The sequence below is a fragment of the Psilocybe cubensis genome, chromosome 9 (genome assembly GCF_017499595.1).
Source record: "Psilocybe cubensis strain MGC-MH-2018 chromosome 9, whole genome shotgun sequence".
NCBI classification, from domain to species: Eukaryota; Fungi; Basidiomycota; class Agaricomycetes; order Agaricales; family Agrocybaceae; genus Psilocybe; species Psilocybe cubensis.
The window spans coordinates 1,848,009-1,871,253 of NC_063007.1; the positions used below are offsets into that span (position 1 = coordinate 1,848,009).

At 45.9% G+C, this 23,245-nt stretch overlaps 6 protein-coding genes across 6 annotated transcripts; 5 read left to right on the forward strand and 1 right to left on the reverse strand.

Annotated features, from left to right (window-relative positions):
* Positions 1-271: 271 nt before the first annotated feature.
* Positions 272-2,838, reverse strand: JR316_0010018 (Acyl-CoA ligase sidI; the record flags this gene model as incomplete). The annotated part of the gene is made up of 12 exons (XM_047895695.1): positions 272-418; positions 479-664; positions 721-744; positions 800-821; positions 866-982; positions 1,042-1,219; positions 1,274-1,371; positions 1,435-1,630; positions 1,850-1,884; positions 1,935-2,269; positions 2,322-2,406; positions 2,465-2,838. 12 exons carry the CDS (start codon positions 2,836-2,838, stop codon positions 272-274), a joined length of 1,797 nt encoding a protein of 598 aa, XP_047745414.1.
* Positions 2,839-5,596: 2,758 nt separating this feature from the next.
* JR316_0010019 (uncharacterized protein) lies at positions 5,597-6,875 on the forward strand (the record flags this gene model as incomplete). The annotated part of the gene is made up of 8 exons (XM_047895696.1): positions 5,597-5,658; positions 5,726-5,733; positions 5,788-5,843; positions 5,905-6,005; positions 6,064-6,123; positions 6,443-6,584; positions 6,639-6,710; positions 6,768-6,875. The coding sequence occupies 8 exons, from the start codon at positions 5,597-5,599 to the stop codon at positions 6,873-6,875; spliced, it is 609 nt and encodes a 202-aa protein (XP_047745415.1).
* Positions 6,876-13,073: 6,198 nt separating this feature from the next.
* JR316_0010020 (uncharacterized protein) lies at positions 13,074-13,759 on the forward strand (the record flags this gene model as incomplete). Its single annotated transcript, XM_047895697.1, has 3 exons — positions 13,074-13,081; positions 13,415-13,565; positions 13,628-13,759. The coding sequence occupies 3 exons, from the start codon at positions 13,074-13,076 to the stop codon at positions 13,757-13,759; spliced, it is 291 nt and encodes a 96-aa protein (XP_047745416.1).
* Positions 13,760-14,479: 720 nt separating this feature from the next.
* JR316_0010021 (putative acid phosphatase SPBC4.06) lies at positions 14,480-16,765 on the forward strand (the record flags this gene model as incomplete). The annotated part of the gene is made up of 12 exons (XM_047895698.1): positions 14,480-14,804; positions 14,866-15,094; positions 15,149-15,182; positions 15,230-15,276; positions 15,322-15,372; positions 15,432-15,536; positions 15,588-15,667; positions 15,729-15,847; positions 15,909-15,980; positions 16,129-16,364; positions 16,416-16,540; positions 16,593-16,765. The coding sequence occupies 12 exons, from the start codon at positions 14,480-14,482 to the stop codon at positions 16,763-16,765; spliced, it is 1,596 nt and encodes a 531-aa protein (XP_047745417.1).
* A 608-nt stretch (positions 16,766-17,373) lies between these two features.
* On the forward strand, positions 17,374-18,518 carry JR316_0010022 (uncharacterized protein; the record flags this gene model as incomplete). Its single annotated transcript, XM_047895699.1, has 5 exons — positions 17,374-17,604; positions 17,659-17,697; positions 17,755-17,906; positions 17,971-18,028; positions 18,081-18,518. The coding sequence occupies 5 exons, from the start codon at positions 17,374-17,376 to the stop codon at positions 18,516-18,518; spliced, it is 918 nt and encodes a 305-aa protein (XP_047745418.1).
* A 3,224-nt stretch (positions 18,519-21,742) lies between these two features.
* Positions 21,743-23,022, forward strand: JR316_0010023 (uncharacterized protein; the record flags this gene model as incomplete). The annotated part of the gene is made up of 4 exons (XM_047895700.1): positions 21,743-21,917; positions 21,971-22,179; positions 22,237-22,401; positions 22,450-23,022. 4 exons carry the CDS (start codon positions 21,743-21,745, stop codon positions 23,020-23,022), a joined length of 1,122 nt encoding a protein of 373 aa, XP_047745419.1.
* Positions 23,023-23,245: the final 223 nt, after the last annotated feature.

Below are 23,245 nucleotides of genomic sequence, written 5' to 3' on the forward strand. Positions count from 1 at the left end.
TCCATTCTGCGGCTCGAATTTTCTCGGCAGGTCCAGAATGACCAAGACAGTGTCGGCGCTTAAGTAAAAGCGCAGCCGATCTGTGTCCAGTCCATTTCTCAAAGTCTCGTTTTTGCAACGAATCGCCTCGACTGTAATGCAAATCACGCTCTTAAATCCGCAGTAAAACAAGCTATAACAAGTCAGGAGATTCAAAAGTTCATTTCTGAACATTTAGAATGTGTTTTGACTCCTCTACCCCTGATGGATACCCGCCATCTGGACTAGTTGATTAAACACTGACCCGTCCCAAATTCTTCAATACCAAATCCTTGCTCCACTTGCGCAAAATGTGCTTCTGAACCTTGCCACTTGCCGTCTTTGGGAGCTCTGCAGGGTTACCATCCTCTCCAATGAACCACACCCAAGCTGGGGCATTCTGTTCATATATTGCATGTCAATATATTTTCTAAGAACCTTCCTTGTAAAATGAACACACCTGGGGATTCATGTTTGTTGAGACAACCTGGCGGACTTCTTCCTTGGAGATATGCGTGTTTGGCTCACGGACAATCCACGCGCCTACTACCTCGCCATATTTAGCATCGGGGACCGCGACTGCAGCTGCTTCTCGTATATCTGGATGAGCTGTCATAGCGTTTTCTATCTGGACTGGGAATAAGTTCTACCAAAACGATATTCGTTAACCATCACAATAAACCACAAAGCGTTAAAACGTACTTCGCCACCCCGGATGATGATGTCCTAATCACAAGGTCAACCAACGTGTAAAGCTAATCATTTGGATCTTGTGTCCTACCTTGATCCTTCCAACGACTGTTCTGGTACGATCAATACGTTATTCTCCAGCAGTAAATATCGAAACTTGCCTCTTAGATAGCCTTCCTCATCCATGATACCCTCGTCTCCCGTATGCATCCAAAGAGTCCCGTCCTCATCCCTTTTCATGACGCTCCTAGTCTGCTCGTCGTCTTCCCAGTACCTACACAAAAGCGACTTAGTGCTTCCTCGTGTTTCGAGCACCAAACCGTCAACGCCTACCCTTTTTGCAACAAATATCCAGCAACACAAATCTCGCCTGGTTTCCCAACATCAACGACGTTGCCTTGCGTGTCGATGATTTTCGCCTTGACGTGCGGTTGAACTTTTCCTACAGTTTCTACGCGCTTGATGATGGGATCAGCCGGCGTGGTCTGGAATGATACTGGACTCGTCTCCGCTGCCACACATTTGTTGGTTACCCAAAGACCCAGGAGCTATGTCAATGACTCACTCATTCCATACGCGTTTGTCAATTCAGTCAAATTAAGCTCGGATATAAGATGCTTCATAAGATCTATAGGTATAGGTGATCCAGCTGCAATTCCAGTTCTGCGGGCCATAGATGTCAGCATGGACTGAAGACCACTCAAAAAAAAACAATAGTTGGCTTACCTCAAAGTCGACATGTCAGGAGTTCTGCCATCTTGCTGACGTTGCTTAACTTCCGCCAAAACTCCCAGGAAATGCGTAGGTACGCCATGCAATGCTGTACACCTTTCTTCTACGACGGCATCGACGATTGACGGTGCGTCGAATATTGCAGATGGATATACGATGGATGAACCGTGCGCCCAAGCCGCTAGGTTCCCTAAAACAAGGCGTATCGGCACAATACAGGTAAGTCAAACTGTCAGCAAAGGAAAAGGAATGGACATATCAAAGCAATGGAATAATGGCGGTACGTTGCAAACAATATCTTTCTCAGTGAGTCGCATACACCGACCGATAGAAATTGCATTGTTTAGGAGATTGGAATGTGTAAGCTGTGAAGAGGTAAGAAAAACACAGAGTATAAGAAGAGTCATACTCACAGATACAGCTTTAGGTAGGCCAGTCGTTCCGCTTAAGCTGGAATTTAGAAACAATTTATGTTGCATTCATATAAAACATACCTCGTGAATTGTAAGTTAATAACCTCATCTTTATCTAAACCAGCATAAATATCCTTTTGTAGTCGCGCTTCACGACTGTCTTCTCTCCATACTAAAATTTCCCGCCAGTCAACCGTACCCTTAATGTGCAATGGTGCCAAATCTGCCCGATGTTCATCCTTGTTATCAACGACGACGAGGTTGCGCAAATGGGGTAGATCTGGAATTTGAAGTTCTCCAGGTTGATGGTTACGAATTTCGAGGAATGCTTCAGACAGAGTGCGAACGTATGTGGATGTTCGTATTTGAGGAACGACAAATAGATGTTTAACGGAAGATAGGTTCAGTGTGGACACCTGCAACCGAGTAAGCGCTAGACAAGATTCCGAGCGAGAACAGTCAACGTACAAGCTCAGTCAAACGATAGGCTGGGTTCATTGTAACCAAAATGGCCCCTATACTCGCACAAGCCCATTGAAGCATAGCATACGAACTGCAAAAAGTATATATATCTTATGACGCTTCGCATTTCAAAGTTTTGATTGCCATACCTATTATTCCCCATAATCACCCCGACACGGTCTCCCTTCTGCACGCCCATGGCCAAAAGCCCCCTCGCGAGTGCGTTTATGTGTCGATCGAATTCCATAAAATCCCATGCGAGGTGTGTCCCCACACCCAGGTTATGCGACGCTGGTCCACCATGGGCACGAGGAAGTTCTTCCCTACAGATCAATGCAGGTCGATCGCCAAACTTGCTCAACACCTCGCTGTTGAAGTATTCCGGGAGTGTCTTGAATGAGAGCGGAGGGTCCAGTGGGCCTTGGACTGCAGACTTCGTCAAGGTTCTGTTGGGGAAGGCATTCCGTGCCGCCGGGAATGATGATGAGGATACATGGCGCAGAATTGCGCGCGTCACCGCCATAGACGCACTCTATGAAGGTAAAAAGCAACCACTCTAATAACCGGATGCCATAAAGCCATTTCCCTTGACGTTACCGCACAACGTTCACATGAGCCACTAGCGCTGATCATGTGGGACATTGAGCTATCAGTGCTTCATGTCCTGGCAAACCAATCCATAGTAATTTGCAACTCCTGCATTCATCGGAATTTCTAGACGTGTTATCTTGCTGAAAACAAATTGAAGTCAAAGTAATGTCCAGGAACAAAGCAAAAGTGACTCCTATTAGTTGATGCATAGTAACGGCACAACGGTCGGCATAGAAATCTGAGATTAAAATATAAAATCTCCGACTTTACACATCAATTCGCGTTTATCTCGCGCACATTCATCGTCTCTGCTAGTATATCGGTTAGTACACGCGCCTGTCACGCGCGAAAGCTGGGTTCGACTTCCGCAACTGCCGTTCGTCCACCATCGATCCAAAAGAATCTATTACCGGACCGTCGGCGGCGGGCGCTGTGTTTTATTTTTCATCTACAGCACCCTCGCACTGATATTCAGAAAGGTATGCTGATCCTTTCCACGGTATAGATGATGTGATCTACTAAAAATACGAGCAATGTTCTTGAACTTATCACCGAAGTGCGTCTCTTTTGCTGCTCGAGGTCATGTTGCTCGAAGTTAACTGTATACACCGCCCAAGAGTCACCTTGAATTACTCTATTCATCTTGGATGGTCCAGGAATGACTGAAATCCTTGTCGACCATTTTAAATTGCCTCCTTGATAATAAACTGTCATCCATGACATTGACACTCTCATTATGGATTTCTCTGGAGTTTAGACATCCGTCGGCACAAGATTGTTGGGGACTTGATTGCGCCGCAAATATCAGTTCCTAGATGATTTTCATCGCCAGCATCCATCTTTTGCCCCGTACTATGACACCTTATTAATGATATACCTTTTGCAGCGGAACCATATTTGCAATCCGTTTCCCCGTCCAAGTTCAATTTTGAACGACTGTACTAAGCTGGGATACACCAATGCATGCTTTTTGGCTTAGCGTTTCCGGTTCTAAATATCGGCAGGTAGAATTGATGAAGCAGTGGTGCCGGTTCAGTCTCGACGACGATTTTCGACCCTCGGTTCGTAACCAATGTCTCACGATATGGGGCCTAGAGTCTTATCTTCTCATCGTGTGGCTCCCAAATACTACGCCAAAACCTTGAACGATGCCTCATATTTGCTGTCGCTTCACTGTTGTTTCGGCATATCCTTTTTTACTACGACGGACATCCCATAAAGCCTTACTCTGCCACGCCCACAACTGAAATCAGATGGGCTGCCTTGGTCCACCAAGTGTTTGAGGAATATTGGGACTCGCCGCCTTCGGGAAGGATAAACTTGGATCTGCCCCATCGACTGCGCAATTGTGTCACATTCCAAACCTGTTTGAAGATATATTCAGTCGGAGCTCGTTTCTGCACTAGGTGCACACAACTGCTGGTACTACTAGGGCGATTTACCCTTGGCTAACTGGCATCGATAGATTTTCGAGCAGACGTATTCTGAGGTGTCACAGCAAGCCAGACCTCGATTGGATTCAAAGTTTGCAAGCTTACATATTCTGCATCCAATTGTGACTTGTATCTATCAAACGCCTTCAAGTTCACTCCCTGATCACACGGTCTCTAATGATAGACCTCCTCGGTCCCTCTTAGGAAGCAGTGCTCACACCGATTTTTGGCTATGCACTCACGATATAATCCTCAGGTAGACTTTAAATACTTCAAATTCGGTTGCTTGAAATGCCCTTTCCTTGGCCTTTTCGTTTGTACGTTGGACCCCTTCACCACCGCTCTTTCCGTATAATGGCTCTCCAAATTGGGACCCAGGAGACGACAATGTTAGCGAATTCCGGTACTAGATCCAGACTGGTAGAGATAGGTCTGGGTATGGTTCTTCTGGGCGTAATATTTTCATCGATGTAAGCCTCTAAAGTAAAATAAAAATTCTCACATATACTCATTATATTGGCACTCATTATACCGGCAGAATGTACGGTATGATGATAAGTCAGGCGCAGCAATACTTTGAGCGTTTCAAGAAGGATCAAACCATTGTGAAATCTCTGGTATTCATTCATTACTATCTCGACGTATTTTTCTGCAACTCTGACCAGAATGTCCGAAATACTAGGTGGTCCTTGTCATGTGGGTTTTGATTTTGACTCTCAATCACATTCATGTTAATCATGGCGCTGGTGGGATATAGCATCTTGAACACTGCGTCCATGCTCTTTGTTTGCCATGCAGGGTGGTCAGTATGCTAGACATCGGCTCAGGGTAGCATGAAAATAATACTTCCCCGTTATTCAGGTACTATCTCATTACAAATGGACCAGCAAGGGTGTCGGTTTGGTAGGTCGACGCATTCCAACGATCAATCCAATCGACTTGTTGACGGTATACCAATAGGAGCTTGAACGTTGAATTAGCGCTATCTGTTAGTTACCATGACCTCCGGTGAAACGCGATACTGACTGGCGTACACAGATGCTTATGTCGGCACTGACAGAATCGTAGGAGAAAATATTCCTTTCCTTGTGAGACAGAAGTGTTAATGACAAATTAGATTCCTCGCCTTCCGAGTATACAAGCGTACGATGATTTTTGTCCTGACGTATGTTTATATTAACATAGGTTTCCAGTGAGCGGCAACAACGTTTGGCTTACAGGAATACTGGTGAGCGCTTACCTGGCATTCATCGACATATGAGCGCTGACAGGCGCCTTTGCTACGTTGCATCAGCTTGCACTAGCTTTGATACATTTCGGTGAGTGTCAAAGCAGAGTATTTTAGCAACCTCACAACGATTTACTTTTTCCCGGAAATCCAGTTAGTGGGGAAGGTAACGACCTAAAGCCGAGTTGATTGAACGTGATTAACGTCCTTCGAATTACAGTGGCTGCCATCGAGTTGCTACTTCTAAAAAAGCATGCTATGCTGACAAGCGGCAAGGTCAGATTTCCTGGCCGTTTTGGTTGCACACATTACTTAACATTTTTTATTCCAAATGTAGGTACCGACAATCCTTCGTCTGAGCAGCGCCGTAGCCTGCGATACGGCGATAGCAGGCTCCCTGTCTTACTATTTGCACACGAAAAGGACCGGTTTTAAGAGGTTTGACCGTTTTTATAGGGGCACCCTTTCACGGAGCTAACGTCTTTCAAACCAATAGAAGCGATAAAATGATTAATTATCTGATCCTTTTCTCTATAAATTCTGGATTGTTATTAAGGTGCATCAATCATTTCATAACCCTTTTAAAATATACTCAAGTTTCCTGTATTTAGTGCGACCTCCATCGGATCGTTAATCACTGTGAGAGCAACCATCATGATTGTACCGAACAAAAAATTGACCTAGCATCAGTATCTCCTCGTTCCCAAGCTTTGGGTGTACACTGCTCTTTGCTTCTTACTTAGCCGATGTACGTAATGGTATATGCCTAACATTTCTCCGTTCACTGATTTTTGAAAAGTGTATGCTACCACATTCCTTTCTTCGTAAGACAAACACTACCCGCCTCGAGAATATTTGCTCAGTCTTCCAACTAGGTTGAATTCTCGACAAGTGCTATTTAACGACACTTTTGACGAGAAAGATGGCCCTATCGTGAAAGTCAAACACTCTACCCGTCATCGAAGCCGTCGATCCAATGCTAATTGGGTAATCGACCGATCTAAAACACCAGATAAGGTGCGTGGTGAATATCAGACACATCTCCACCGGGTTCTCATCTATAATTCACAGACCCCTACTCAAATATATGTGGTTACCGAAACCATTATCGACAACGTCCCTCAACACCTGGACCCTGAGATGGTGAGTGAGCGTAAATCCACTGGATGCAGGAAGGTCGTTTGATGCGTTTATGATCAGATTCGAAGTCCGAAAGATACCCAAGGGAAACAATTGTCGGAAAGCTCATCATCATCCGGAAGTGACTCCTCGTCTGAACTGGCATCTCAAAGAGGCGAGTCTGTGTAGAAGGTTGTTTACTGCATGGGTTTTATTATTTGTCAATATATACCCATATTACCTGACTGTGCGGCCTAGTTGAGTTTGTGATTAAGGCCTGCCCAATTCCCAGTGGGGACTTTAGCGACTTTGAATCTCGGGGACTTCTACTATGCTTCCGATATTTAATGAAAAATAAATTAATATTTCAATTGAGACTACAGTACTAGACTTCCTATGCAATCCACTTACCTATGTGTAGAGATTCGATGTACGCACAGCCAGCGCGATCAAAGCGCGATAAAGCGCGACGCGACGCGACGAACGAGCGTCACATGACGTTCGCGGGACCCGATCTCGGCAGCCTACTGCGTTCATATTAGAGACACTCTCCACTTGCTCTCCACTGACAATGACGCCCAGGCCGTGTTAACCAGGCAAACTCCCTTAAGCTTGTATCCTAGCCATTCCATGACATGCACGCCTACGAGGATGCGACTGACGACTCCTACGTATGCCCACATCCATCCTTAATACACGATGGCGAGGAGGCGGGGTAGACGGCACAATGCACAGGCCGCTGTTTGTGGGCGTGGGCATACCTTACCTACACGTTGTTGTCAACAGAGATTGGGGAGGCGGACTAGAGAGCACGATACGCTGGGCGCTGTGCATTGCTGTAGTGGTGGATGGCACAACTTGCAGGTGTCAATCTGAGCGCTGAGAGCAGCCGCGATGCGGTGCGGTGGCGATGGCGCACACACCTTCTGAGAGGCTGTGGGCAGAGAAAGCGGTGGGGATGTGGAGGCATACAGCTAGGCAATACACCTGTCGAGATGCCTCCAAAACGGTGTGTATACCCTTTCACAGTTCGCACGCAACCACACGATGAACTTGATTCAGTCTGCGATCGTATACTAGTCACACACGCCCTTGCTATAGGTGGCTGACGAGGATGGCCGTCTGCCCTGCAATGATCAATCGTTGACGTGTTTTCCTGGCAGTCTATAAAAGCCCTGCTTCTCGCCTAGAGATCATCACTACAACATCAGACATATTCTTTATTCTTCACTTTCCTTCAACGGTTACCTGCAGCGAAAAGTACATCATCTTTCTCGTGCGCTTCATTGACAACGTACAACTAATTTATCCGACACATCAAACTAGGGATGACACGTTCAGTGTTGGTTGAGTACATCAAGACAAAGCCATTTTCGATGAAGAAGCATTTTTTTTTTCAAATTTCATGCGAAGAGCAAGCTCATATAGAACTTCTGACAAGGCATTCTGGATGATTCTGTATGACGACTATGTCTCAAAGTCGGCTGCTCAAATGATACTCCAGGTGTTTCGATGATTATGTCAACACCAACGCAACAAGCGCCTTCGTCCCATTTGTTATGGACCGTATAGCACTGGTGTATTAAGCGATGAATACACCCCTAGCAGAGTACTAGAAATGTAAATGACAAGGTAGGTCTCCCTGATTAACGAAGGGGAACTGTAGTTATGAGGGTGATCCTCTAGAGCAACGAGTAAGATGTTAAGTAAACCGAGTAAGTGACCTACTTTACCGTGTAGTTCGCAGTTCACAAAGTCTGGAAAAGCGTCAGGACTTTCGTGAGCGAAGGTTCAAATTCACGCTGAAGTATTGGTAGGTAAAAAGTAGATTGCTTTGAGTCTTATTTACTTCTTCCTTTTATACAACCTATTTACTAATGGTCTAGTATATTCTACAAGGTGCTGAGAGCCTCTACGAGGCTCTCAGTCGTGCTACAAAGTACTACAAGTCCATTCCTGACTAAGTAACTCAATTTGATAAGTCGGTGTTCGGTCATGTGGTCCGAGGTTTCGAAAAGCTATTTGAGTTCTTCAGGCAAAACGAAAAGGTCCGTTAGCTATCTACGAGTAGCTACGTATTATACAGCCGATTGGTCGGTTCCAAGAAAATCCAAGGGAAATATGAAGAGGAGGAGAGTTATTACAAAAAAAAGGTGGGAGCCGTCGATGGCACCATAACACCATTTCAATTAGTACTCGACGACATGGATTCTACTACCTGTCTTTGTGCAGCGCATTCAGCCAAGCCTTAGATTGCTCTGCGCAGTAAAAACCCTGTTTTGCCTTCACGCTGAAGATCTTGAATTAGGCGGACCCTCTCGCCGGATCGATCTTCTTACTTTTATGGATGCGTGGTCTTCAAGAATCGCTGCGCTGTCTACATCACCAAATTCCGACAAAGCGAACCGTTGATGGGCAATTCCTCTTCCCTGAATGGCTATCTTAGGTTCTGCACACCCCTCAGCATCGATCGCTTTCTCAAATCTTGGTCACGTATGTCAGGACCGCTTCGTCCTATTTTCCTGAGACGATGTCGCTTCTGATGAATGTAAATCAAGAATCTACCTTGACTTGCATTCTTTCTCAAATCTTTCAGGATCTACATCTTTCTCGTGGATCCAAGATGTCGATGCAATCAGAACACGCTGAGATCCAAACAGCAAAATATAGAAAATTTGTCTGCTTGCTTTACTACTTGGATGGGCTCCTCTGGTTGACGGACTACGTCCTATTTTTTTCTGTGTTGGGCCGCTCTCTTTGGAACTATGTTTGTCTGTGGGTTCGATGTGTCTCCCTGGTGCTTAGTTTCCAACAATTGGAGTCTTGCTACTTCTGTACGAATGTCTCTATATGACCCTAGGATTGACATCCTCGTACATGCGCCCAGTTCTCATGACTCCTTTTCGGTATGGACTGCAAAGCTGAACAGCTAGACAAGGTTTTGTATCTTCTAAACTTTGTCTTCCGGAGAGGTAAAACTTTTCCTTTTTGCAGTTATCTGGTCATTGTCCTTTTGACTTTGGAACACAGGTATCCACGTCCTTACAGTACCCAAATGCGATCCGTTACAACCTAGCGCCACCTGGTCTGCTTGAGGAGTTTAGTACGGCTTTGGAACAACGGCACATATCGTTTTACTCCCTCTTCGCGATATGCGGTGTTGATCTCAGCGCCTCATTGCGCGTTCTTCGATTAGCCTGCTCATCGTCGATTCGAAGACTTTGTCGCCTCAAGCCACTTCGATGGACCCGTTCCAATTTCCGGGACCTGAAAGTCGTCCATCGCCATCAACATAGTAATGCATGCAGCTAAAAAAAAGTGTGGTCATACGCATGGTGTGTTTGTTGTGTTTGCCCTATGTGTACTGTGAATGTCTGTTAATATATGCGTTTGATCACCTATATGTTGATGGCCCGGGATTGGCCTTTTGATATTTCTAGTTGGTGATGAGATTTCGAAAAAAATTATATGGATGTTATATCAGATACTACCTGTCGAAATGGTGATGTCGGACAGTGGGCATGTCGCAGGATAGTTGGAATACCCATTGGTATCTGTTCTAGTATGGAGGCAGACTCATTGATGACAGCGTAGCTTCCCGCAGTGAGGCTCGAAACTTTTGAAGGCACCGCGCGGAATTTTGGAAACAGCAAACTGGAAGCAAGGGAATAAGAATCCAATTGTTTAGCATCCCTGTCCGGGGCCCTCTGCTCGTCAACCATGTATTGAGTGAGTGAATTTAAAACACATTCTGAAATACTCTGGAGACATGTTTCATGTTTTGCAAAGTGGCATGTTGCATAAAGTTTGTGGATGGCATCTTGGATGAAGTCATGCAAATCTCACCGATTGTTTTAATCAATTCTTGATTTGAAGAAACGGTCATGTCGGTCTCATTCTCATTATGGCTTTTTACTCTCTCGAGTCTGGACACCCGTCGGCAGAAGATTATTGGTGTCTTGATATCAGTAGTGCCTGGATGATTGTCATTATTATTTCCATCTAAGTGTTATCATTGATGCCCTCTTACGTCCAGTGGATGCTTATTTGCACTTCTTTTCCGGTTCATTTTTTTTCTTCACACAAATCTAGACGTCTTCACCTGTCTTTACCAAGCCTGGATGCACCGAAGCATGTTTTTTGAATTAGCCTTTCCGGTTCTAATTGTCGCCAGGTGGAATTTACGAAGCAGCGATGCCGGTGCAGTCTCAGCGACAACTTGATTCCTCGGTTGGCAACAATTTCTCACGATATGGGAGCTTGGAGATTTTACTCTCTCATCGGTTTGGAGCTCCGCGATACCGCGTCAATACCTCAGACGATTCCCCATATCTGTTGTTGCTTCAAGATTGATTCGGTCTGTTCTTTTTTATCGACAAGATCATCACATAAAGCCCTACTATGCCACAATCGACTAAAATCTGATGGCCTGCCGAGGTGTAAAGGGTGGTTGAAAAATCCTGGAACACTCGGAAGGGATAATCTTAATCTGCTCCCACCGACTGCGCATATACATTATGTCCCATCCCAAGCCTTTTGAACATACAGCCAGTTGGCGCTCACTGTCACAGTGCGCACATAGACCTGGCGGTTTCCATTATCACTGGCCCAACTGGCGTCCACAAACTTATGAGCGAGGAGCGTTGCTGTGCGTCACAAATAGGCCAGACGTCAGTCTGATCCAATCGACATCTGCCAGGCCTACTTTATCCAAACGACATGTATCTGTCAAATGCCTTCACACCATGATCACACGCTCCTCTAAGGATAGCCCGCCTCGGTCCCAGTTAGGAAGCATCGCTCACACCGTTTTCGTGCTACGAACTCACGATGCGAACCGAAGGCAGAATTTAAATACTCTAAACTCGGTTTCCAGGAAAGCCCTTTCCTTGGCCTTATTGTTTATACGTTGGTCCCCCTCCACCGCCTGTCTTTTCTAATTTGCAACGCTAGCGGACAACCATGGCGACGAATGGGACAGTGCCGATGAATCCTAGTGCAGCGCTACCCCACAGGAACAGACTGCAGCAGGTGTCTCTGGGTATGGTGTTTTTGGGCGTGATATTGTCATCGATGTGAGTGGACCAGACAACATGGCTTCTCATATTCATACTCATAATATATGAAGACTGTACGGTGTGATGATAAGTCAGACACAGAAATACTTCGAGCGATTTAAGAAGGATCAAGCCATTGTGAAAACCTTGGTACTACTCATTCACTATATTATCGCCCTTTGTCGCCGCGTCGCTGACCCAGAAATGGACGATAGGTGTTCGTTATCCTGTGGGTCTTGGTTTTGCCTCTCAGTAGAATTTTTGTCAATCATGTTGCTGGGTTGATATAGGATCTTGAACACTGCTTCCGTGATCTTCGCCTGCCATGCCGGATGGTGAGTCACCTCGATATTGGCTCGGGGTAGCGTCAAAATAACGTTCCTTCAAAATTCAGGTATTACCTTATTACAAATGGATCACCAAAGCTGTCGATTTGGTAGGTCGACGTATTCCAAGGATCGTCCGAGTTTGCATGTTGACGCAATATTAATAGGAGTCTCAACGTTGAATTAGCGCTATCTGTCAGTTGTCATGTCCTCGGCGGGTGTAATACATACTCAATGACGTACACAGATGCTTATGTCTGCACTTACCGAAACGTAAGGGAACATATTATTTTGCATGTGATGCCAATGTATTAACGACAAGTTAGATTCCTTGCTCTCCGTGTATACAAACGTACGGCGGCTATCTTCTCCCTCAAACGCGTTATGGTATTAAATGAACAATTTAGTTAGCGGCAATAATGTTTGGCTTACAGGAATATTAGTGAGCCATACGTCTGACATGATTCGTTGACATATCAGCGCTGACAGACGCCTTTCTTATGTTCTTGTAGCTTGCGCTAGTGTTGCTACATTTCGGTAAGTGGCACGGCACATTGTTTTGGAAATCTCGCAATGATTGACTGGTCTCCGTAAATGCAGGTAGTGGCGAAGGTAACAACCTAAAGCCGAGTCATTTGTTGGACGTGACTAATGGCGATGGAAATACAGTGGCTGCTATTGAGTTGCTACTTTTGAAGAAACATGCTATGGTTACAAGTGTCAAGGTCAGCGCTGATTTACTGGGTTCCTTTGGTCGACTCTAAAGCGTTTCTGATTCTGGATGAAGGTACCGACGATCCTTCGTTTGAGCAGTGCTGCATTCTGCGATACGGCAATAGCAGTCTCACTTTCCTATTACTTACACACGAAAAGGACCGGTTTTAAGAGGTTTGGAGTAATCTCTGGCGCCGCATCCATCATCGGGGCTAACGTCTTTCAATCAATCCATTAGAAGCGATGAAATGATCGATTATCTGATTCTTTTCTCAATAAACTCTGGCCTAATGCTCAGGTAAATGAAACATCTTGAAAGTGTCTTTTGTCGATGTATTCAAGTTGTGTGTGCTCAGCGCGACCTCGCTTGGATCGTTAATTTTGGTGAGAGCGGCTATTATGGTCTTCCTGAGAAAATTTTGACTTTGTGGCAGTACATCGTCGTTCCCAGTACCTGGGTATACATTGCATTTTGCTTCTTACTCAGCCGGTGTAAGTATTTCTTTCAAATTTGTTATTTCGCCATTCACAAAAACTGATTTTCGAAAAGTGTATGCCACCACATTCCTTTCTTCGTAAGCCACAAACATCATCACTTAAATACAATCACTTATTGGTACTAATAAACTAGGCTAAACTCTCGACAAATATTATTTAACGACACCTTTGACGAGAAGGATGGTCCTATTCTGAAAATCAAGCCCTCTACCCACATCCGCCATCGCAGTCGACGCTCCAATGTCAATTGGGCGCTCGACCGGCAATCACAAACACCAGATAAAGTGCGTGATATGTGATATTACAAGACAAACGACTGGGTTCTCATATGCAATAAATTAAACAGACCCCTACTCAGATCTATGTGGTGACGGAAACTATTACAGACAACGTCCCTCAACACTTGAACGCTGGGTTGGTGCCAGTGAGTAGACCTAACTTTATTCAATACAAGCAAGAAGCGTCGACTGATGCGTGATTCCTTCATGATTAGATTAGTAGGAGTCCGATAGACGTATCTGTGAAAGAACTACCGGAAACTTCTTCATCTGCTGGTAGTGACTCTGAGTCTCAGAGTGGCGATTCTTCCGAGTCTATGTAGCAGCATGGGATTTATCATTTGCCAATATATACCCGTGATGCCTGACTGTGCGGTCAAGTTGAGTTCGTGGCTGCGATCTATTTATTTCTAGTCGATTTTCCTTGCCCAATTCCTACTACTAAAGACAGTGGCGACTTCGATTTTCGAGGGTCCTTAGTGGACTTGTGCTTCGTTATACCAATAATTATACCTATTTAAATGGGAGTAGTTATCATGTCATTTATATAAATTCGACGACACCTTTTCTACTTTTCAGATTTCTGGACTGTTGTCTGCTGTTGTACGGATTGTTGATGCGAACTATACGTAATTAAACGAGTACTACTAGCGTGATCAAATTGCCAATTGGCGCGTGTCAATAGACTCAATTATAGCACAGCCACCACGGATATCGCAACTTGCGTTGTGCAACCGACGACAACAGAAGGTAACGGCCCAGCACTTCACATTTTGTGGGCAGGGCGATAGACTTGTTGTATATTCCACATACCCAAGGCTTATATTTGGCCTTGCTGACCCTGCTTCTGACAACGAAACATCGTGTTCCAGTGCTTAAACTGATTACACCGACTATAATCACGAAAAACCGTCGATTTCATGCAAGCCCAACCCGGAAGCAGATCCCCTCGTTTCCATTTGCTCCTATCTTTTTTGATCGTCTTATCTCTCCCTCATCTCATTGGCGCGGAAAGCATCCTCGGAGACAATAACACCTGCGACAACGCACACATCCTCGAGCGCAACGCCGACTGTGACCCCCAACGCGCTGCCATGACATGGAATACGACGAAAGAGACCACAGCGAATACCGGTGCGAAGATGTATGGCTATAGATACCCCCAGGTGCCGCTTGAGGTGGATAATTATCCTGTAGGGCCCGAGGGTTTGCAGTTGGAACAAGTACATGTGTATGTTAGACACGGTGCGTTGCCATAGCCCTCGAATTTTTTTTCACGCTTCATTTTTCCGTTTTGTCCACATAGGAGAACGAACACCCGTAGGGGTGCGGCTGACGGACCCCCCTGCATCGATACCGGAGTATTGGATGATGTGCAAGACTGCGCGCCGTTTTCGTGCCGCTGTATCGAGTGCACTTGGACCTAGCCCTAATCAAGCCCCCCATTTGTCTGTGAGAAATGATGAGCTGGAAGAGACACTGCAAACCCAGAAGGTTGTAGAGAGGAAAGACGGGACATTAGTAGAAGGAGAATGGTATGCGTTTTTTGCCGTAAAAGTCATAAGCCGCTTACATCTCCCATTTCCTAGCTTGTTGGGTGAACTCACTGACCTCGGCAGACAAGTAGGCATCGTTTCATTATCCTGTGGGTTGTAATTCATATGTTACAGTCAACATACAGTTTCGGGCAAAACCTACGCCGGCTATACGTGGAAAGGTATGTAGAATCTTTGTTTGGGAATCAATTTGCTGACTGTCACAGATTAGGCTTCATTCCCGACACTCTACCATCTTCTGACATTGTATACTTCCGGTTTGTGAAACTGCTTAGCCTTTTACGCATTTTTTTTTACACAAATCTTCTATAACCAGGAGTACCAACATGCCCCGAACGATAGAATCTCTTCAACAAGTAGTACATGGCCTGTACCCCACAAATAAATGCCTAGATGGTGCCCAGCCGCCTTTACGTATCAGGTATGAAACTCCCCAAGTCGCTCAAAATATTGTTATGAACGTCATTATTAGGAATGGAAAAGACGAAAACCTAATAGGTAATACCTACGCCTGCAAGCGCCTAGAGATTTTGCAAGCCGGATTTGCCAACGGTATAATGATTCTTGACTACCTCTGTATTGTTGTATTGCTGAACCTCCTTGGGTGATGTAGCGGCTGCTCAAGCGTACAATAGAAGTCTTGAACGTCTAGATAAGAAAGTTTCCAAATACCTGAATGGTAACCCAATACGCGTGGACGGGAAACCTAGGGCGTCTGGGATAATGGATACGGTACGGTGCATGATAGTATCATCACGGGTGACTGCTGTTCTGATGTTAATCATTTTTGAAGATTCGAGCTTCAATTGCACATGGAATCAAAGTCCCACCAGAGTTCGAGGACAAGACTATCGTAGATGTCATAGTACGTAATACAAACTCAACAAGTATCCGCGCAGTCTCAAGTGTCTGGTAATACTAACAGGAGCAAGCAGTCGTAAGTGAATGGTATTCAGGTAGGCCATCCTGTCAGTCAGAGTATATCATTTAGTTTATCCTGCCATATTTTATAGGATGTATGCTCGACCCTTTTCCTCCCCTATGGTCACCCGCTGAGGACAATCTACGCATTAGATAAAACGGAAGAAGTCCGTCGACTTGCCATGGGCCGTTTGTTGGACGACATGTCGCGTAAAATGCAGACCAAAATCCAACAGAGGGAAGCAGATCCTTTGAAAATTCTCGTTCATAGTACACATGATACTGCAATCGCTGGCCTTTGCTCCACATTTGACGTTTTTGACGACAAGTAATTCTCGTTTTTTGATATTCCAGCCTTTGTTGAGCACTCCCTTCATAGGTGGCCGGCTTTCACAGCGTCAATCACATTTGAGCTTTTCAAAACTCGGGAACCAGAGTCCGACCAAACACGCTCGCAATCAATCTTAACACGGATGGGATCGCCTTCCTCTTCTTCGCAATACTGTTCGTTTCTTTCATCCTTCTTGTCTGCTCACTACTTACGCCTACCTGCTAGACGTCCGGATGCGGCACCAGAACAAGGACATGACTCTCCCTATATGCGCACAGAGTGGTAACCATTTAGAAGGTCACCCTGAGTTCTGCACGTTCTCTGCGTTCAAAGCACGTGTCAAAGAGCTGACTCCCACAGAATGGGACGATGAATGTTTACCAGCTGGAAAGCCCTAAATACTGACTACCTGGATGGATTTTGACGTCCAGAATGTTAAACTCAATCGTATGTAGCATCAGACAATCGGACCGGAATGTGCAGCCGGGTACGTCTTGTTACTTTTGTTTCGTCAGAGACTTCAAGTCTAGTTTTCTGCTACATATTGAGCAGGTTTCCGAACTTTGTCTATCTTACGAATGTCTAAAGGCTTACTCTATTAAGAGCCATATTTTGCTTATCATATTATTTCCCTGAAGTATTGGAGTGATACCAAACTGAAGCGCATGGTTATTTTTATTTTCCGCTTCCCCATATCCCCCTATCTCAATGGGCGCTTAATTGATCGGACTTGGATCGTTGAATCAACATACCCCGTTCCGTCATTCCTTTCCCTCATTCGTTGTTAGTACAACCTACCACTTATGATTCACTGGACACCGTATTAACCAAGTTAAAGTTAAACTTTTAAATAAAATTTTACTTAAACTTTTACTTTTGAGACATGCAATTTGTATTTGTAGTTGTTATAAACTATGAGTACGGTCTCAAATATCACTCTGGTCCATTCCTACCTTTCTTCTCCTACAGCACCCACCCGTCGCTCTGCCTATCCATTTTATCAACGATGCCTCCCCGTTTGTCTATTTCCGCTTCACCCAACCTCCCACCGAACCCAGCACCTCCCCGATACATCAACAAGACGCAGAATGAGATCATTGCCTCTATGACCTCAGGAAAACCACTTATTCACTACCACCCTGCCCCTGCTGGTGGGCACCCGCCCATTGTCCGAGTACCAAACAACAAGTCGGTTTGGGATGAATCATTGTGGAACACATCGGAGGTCTCTGATGCAGTGAGTCAAACATCTCCCAGCCCAGAGTAATATGTTAACATTTCTGGTCTTCAGCAACGTGGAACCAAGGGCGAATGCCAGAAGAAATTTTGTGTAGGTCCCACTTCCCATGTGTTATTTTGTCAGAACCAGGTCATCATCGTATTGCAGCTAGACGACAAGGATATGCTCGACTTGTGCTGGATAGACGGACCAGTTAATATATACGGCAGAGCATCGCACATGTACTTGTTAGTTGAAGTAGAACGTCGTGCATGGGAGAAGTACGGGGGCCCGCAAGGACTGAAGGCTCACCGAAAATTGTAAGTCAAGCTATACATTCGAATGTAACCAATGGAAAGGCTGACGCACGTTTGCTCACAACAGGCCTATACCCGAGCGGAAAGCTGCCAAACTCATGGCTCGTAAGTTACACAAAGAACTTGTAAGACGTACAGCAATCCGTGTAATTTACCCAAGTCTAATGGATAGTATAGCAACTCGCCGTCCCATCAGCCGTTGCCGAGGCAGGCCAACCAAATAGTCCAACTAATCAACAAACTGCAAGAAGACGGGCGCATCGAAGAAGATTTTCAGATGCGTCTGTCGACTACGTTGAAATAATATCACAGCGTAACGTCCCTGGGCCGTCGTCTTCACCAATCTCGGCGGTCAACACCTCGTCACCTGCATCTGCGCCATATACATCTCCTCCAGATACTCCTGGACCCTCTACGCCTGTTCGTACACCGAAATCTAATAGACACGTCAGGAAACCATACAATACCCCCATTCGCCGTGGAGGTCATCAATCATCTTGCAGTCCAATTAAAAGCGACTCGAGGCGTGTTGAGATCGACTTGACGATTGAACCTGAAGATGATGTTTTCTCGCGCTTCCATACCGAACAAGATATAATCGAAATATCCGACTAAGATCTGCGCGGCGGCTAACCAGTCACTTCTTAATTCTGTAATGTCTACGTTGTATATAACTTGCTACCATCTGCGCCGTTCTCTTCCAATACGCTTTCCTGTCGGTTTGTGACTTGACTTGGATATTTGCGACCCTCCTTTCCATGTAGTATTGAACTTTGACAGAATACCTGTCAGAATTATCCTCCTTATCTATCTGTATCTGATTTTAAACCTGTTCAATATACTTGACTAGTATATTGGTTTGTACTCGGAAAAGCAAACACGGGACTGTCCAAGGTAAAATGTCAAGGCTATTTCAATACGATAAAAGTGTCCAAGAAATTGAAACATGTCCGAGCGCAATATTCTCTGACTATCTTTGAACCTATTGAAGAGGGTATATTATCTCGACTTTACCATTATGCCCGCTGTTCACATCGATCGAGCACCCAAATCTGTTGGAATGATAGTCGGCGAGCGACTTCGTCGCTAAGTCATTATCTTTCTATTGTAGTTTATCTTATCATATTTTTTCTAGATCATTCTACTACAGGTTCCGTAGCTACTGTAGGTACAGGTGTATAGTTACGTCGTGAATCGATATCTTTTACCACCACTGCGCATTATACTTACAACAGGTTATGAGCCCCGAGAGGTCATAACTAAAGCTCGCTTTGTTCTAAACTCGTTCTATTCTTATCGATCTATATCTAAACTTGTACTCGACGTCAAATGGCTGACTCGACAACCGCGGAAGTCAACATCGGCGGATATCGCATTGACACACTGAAGGCCCACAATTGGATGCCGTGGAAGCGGCGCATGCTAGCAGTACTGGTGGACCTCGGACTGGAGAAATACGTGGACGGCACGTCGCTTCGACCAGGATCAGCGAAACCGAACGCACCCACGGCGGAAGAAATCGCAGCTCAGACAGCGTGGGATAAGGGAGATGCGAAAGCGCGATGCAGGATTGAACTCGCGTTAAGCGATGCGGAGATGGTACACGTCCTGGGAGCGCGCACAGCACGCGAGATGTGGACGCAGTTGTGCACAGTGAAGGAATCCAAGGGACGACTCGGTGTTTTGGCGACACGACGAGCACTTTTCCGGGCAACCGCAGAGGAGGGATGCGACATGGCAGAGCATATCGCAAAGCTACGTCAATTCCAGGAGGAGCTGCACATCATGGGCAGCATTGTTTCGGACGAAGATTTCGTCATGATTTTGCTCACCTCGTTGCCGGAATCTTGGGAGAATTATGCGTCATCCTTTTTGGGCTCGAGCGGGAATCGTCCTACGCTCACTTCGCAAGAGCTCGTTGGTGTTCTCCTTGAAGAAGCTCGTCGTCGGAAGGAGCGTGGAGGTGATGGTGCCGGAGGGACTACGCTTCAAGTTCGTGGAGGTCAAGGGTCGTCGGATGGAAAGGGTAATGGTTCGAGGGATGGCAGCGGCGGGAAGGAGTGCTATAATTGCCACAAGATGGGGCACATTTCGAAGGATTGCTGGGCGAAGGGCGGAGGTCGTGAAGGAAAGGGTCCGAGGGGGCGGAAGACGAAGAATAGAGGGCGGACAAATCAGGCTCGGGAGGACGTCAACACTACGCTCAACGATGAGGTTGCGTACCACACGTACTCGACGTCGAACTTCTCTCGTTACGACTGGCTTTACGATTCTGCAACCACCAGTTACGTTTGTCCCGTCCGTGAAGCCTTCATTGAGTATACGCCACTCGTTAATTCCTCTGTTCGTGGTGTCGGAAAGAGTCCAGCTATCATTGCAGGCCGCGGAACAGTCATCCTCAACTTCGATGTCGACGGGCAGACGATTACTCATCGTTTGAAAGACGTTTTACACATCCCTGAAGCTGAAAATGCTTTGATGTCGCTCGGAAGGTTTGAGAGGGATGGGAGGAGCTCGTCGTTTAAGAATGGGAAGGTTCTTTTGATGGATGCGAAGGATAAGGTTATTGGAAAAGGGTCGAAACGCGGTCAGATGTATATTCTTCACGCTCGCGCTCAGCTTAATTCAGGGGAACAGGTCAACTACGTCTCGCCAAAACTCACCTGGGATCAATGGCATCGTTGTTTTGGCCATATCTCAGTGTCGTCGTTGCAGAAACTCGTCCGGAACGATCTCGTCGTTGGTCTTTCCGTGGACGAAACGTCTATTCCATCCCCATCGTGCGAGGCGTGCATCCAAGCGAAGCAGACGCATAAACCTTTCCCTGGAGAAGCAGAAAATCAATCCACGGTTCCTGGAGAGCGAACCATGAGCGACGTATGGGGTCCTATTGGAACACGCTCGGTAAATGGATTTTATTACTACATTACGTTTATGGACGACGCAAAGCGATACAATGGCGTGGTTTTCTTGAAGGACAAGAAGGAGGCGGCGAAGGCGATTGAGAATCATGGGGAGCGAGTGAAGAGGAGGTTTGGGCAGTATCCGAGGTACATTCGCATGGACAATGGCAAGGAACTCGTGAACGAGCGGATTAAGAAGTGGGCGGCGGAGAGAGGCATTGAAATCGAGACGACGGCGCCATATTCCCCATCTCAGAACGGCGTCGCAGAGCGCTACAATCGTACGCTGTTGGAGCTAGCACGTGCGATGATTATTGCGAAGAATTTACCTCTCTTTCTCTGGGACGAAGCGGTCAATTACGCGAATTATTTACGCAACCGCGCGCCTACTCGAGCACTCGACGACAAGACACCATATGAAGGCTGGCATAACAAGAAACCAGACGTTTCTCACCTTCGGGAGTTCGGATGCGATGTATGGGTGTTAGACGAGCACATAAGACAGTTTATTTATAACGTACATTACCTAAGATTTAATAATAAGGATATTACGTGAGACACGGTGGATTTACTTCCGCTACCTAATTAGGAGATTAGCGTGATGTACGTGTGATTTAGCCTGGCAAATCATAGCGTACATGACGTGCCATTTAGCGCTAAATGGAGCCGCCGGGTGGCCTGCGGGATCCGCGCGTCTACCTACACGGAAGAAACACGGGCCGGAAATGAGCCGGACGGGTCCATTTGCATCCCGTGTATTGCAAGCAGACGGATCCGCTTGACCCGTGTTGTGCTGTCAGACGGACCCATTCATCCATCCGCTTCTGTATTCCGACAAATATCCGCCTTGAATCGTACATTGGATGACCGTTAATATATGTAATAAGGTGTATAGATTATACTGGCAGCAAATTTCTTTCCACATACCCTGATAGTATGGATTATGCCTTTGAGCTAACCCAATCCCTCTCAAACTACATGAAGGCAAAGATAGCTAGTCGTCTTTGGCATGCAGAACTGCCTAATCAAATCCGGGAAAACTTCAGTGCTGAGACCATGTTTGAGTGCAATCTAGCTGTGGAGGTGATTTTGCAGGCATTTGAAAATCAAGGTATGCAATCAATAAGCTTTGAAAATTGAGATTAAATAATGTGTGAATGGCAGAATATACGACGTGGGATGCAGAAGAATATTTGACCCATCTCAGCGCACGTTGCACGGGTCAGAATTCTGCCGTTGAGGCTCGCCTGAAAGACCAGTTTCCTCCGGTGCATTCCACGTTACAGTACCAAACCCTGCCCGGAACTGTAATCGATAGTGCAGGCAACATATTGGTGTGGTACCTGCCAGGTATTTTGTCAGAGACAAGGGTGGTGAGTTTTAGAAACGGACCGATTAATTCCTATATTATGCGTTCTAAAGAGTAACAGGAGAGTGTGTGGAATTCATTACGGGATATTGAAACAATGATTCACAAGGCGGCACCTTTGGCCACAAGCTGGAGGGTCAATGACAGTTACTTTCGACATGAGCCAGGTTGGCTTCAACCTGGAAATCTTAACTTTTCCCCGGCATGGTTTCAGCAAGGCCATGAGGTGAGAAACTTGTTTGCTAAGTATTATACTGCCTCATATTTTCCTCAGACGTCCAACCCGCTTGAGGTCTCCTTGGACTTGTGTAATCCTATTGGACAGGAGTTTATACGAGACATGATGACATCTTCGGCTTTGCTGGGAGCCATCTTGAGCATTATACACCCCGAGCAGTACCGGGCGGGAATAAAATTTCTTCAACGGCTTGCTGCGGAACCGGAGTTCGTCCATAAGGCCGAAATATTGAAGCAAATTCTCACAATATGGAGTTCGCCCTTTGGAGTCATGACCGCCATCAGCAACCGAGATACACCGTACCATCGGGATAATGGGTCATGCTACTCATGGTACGATTTTTTGATGCCACTTGGGAAGGGTGAACACGGACGGCTTGAGCTTCCTGGCCTTGGACTTCGGTACAAGTATGATCCCATGACCCTTGTTGCAATTACTGGCAGGTTGCTTCAACACGGCGCGGTGTGCGAGGGAGATAGGGCAGTCATAGTCTATTACATGCGTAGGAATGTATTTAAAGAGCTGGGAGTCCAAGAGGCGGGATGGTCTACTACGTACGATCTTTTTGCAAATTTACCGGCCACCAACACTTTTGATTTTGAAATATGATCAGTTTTTGACTTGGAAGTTGGGTTTGGGGAAGATTTTTTTATATTTCCAAAACAAAACGGTACGAAAGCTACAGAACAACCAGAATTCTCTGTCCCAGGGTGTTTCCGACGCGCCCGCGCTGAGCTCTTCCAAGGTTACCGGAATCATCGGACTCCGCCGTCGTATTACCGGCGGAAAAGGCATCATCCGCCTCCTCTTCGATGTCCTGTGCGAGAGGTGG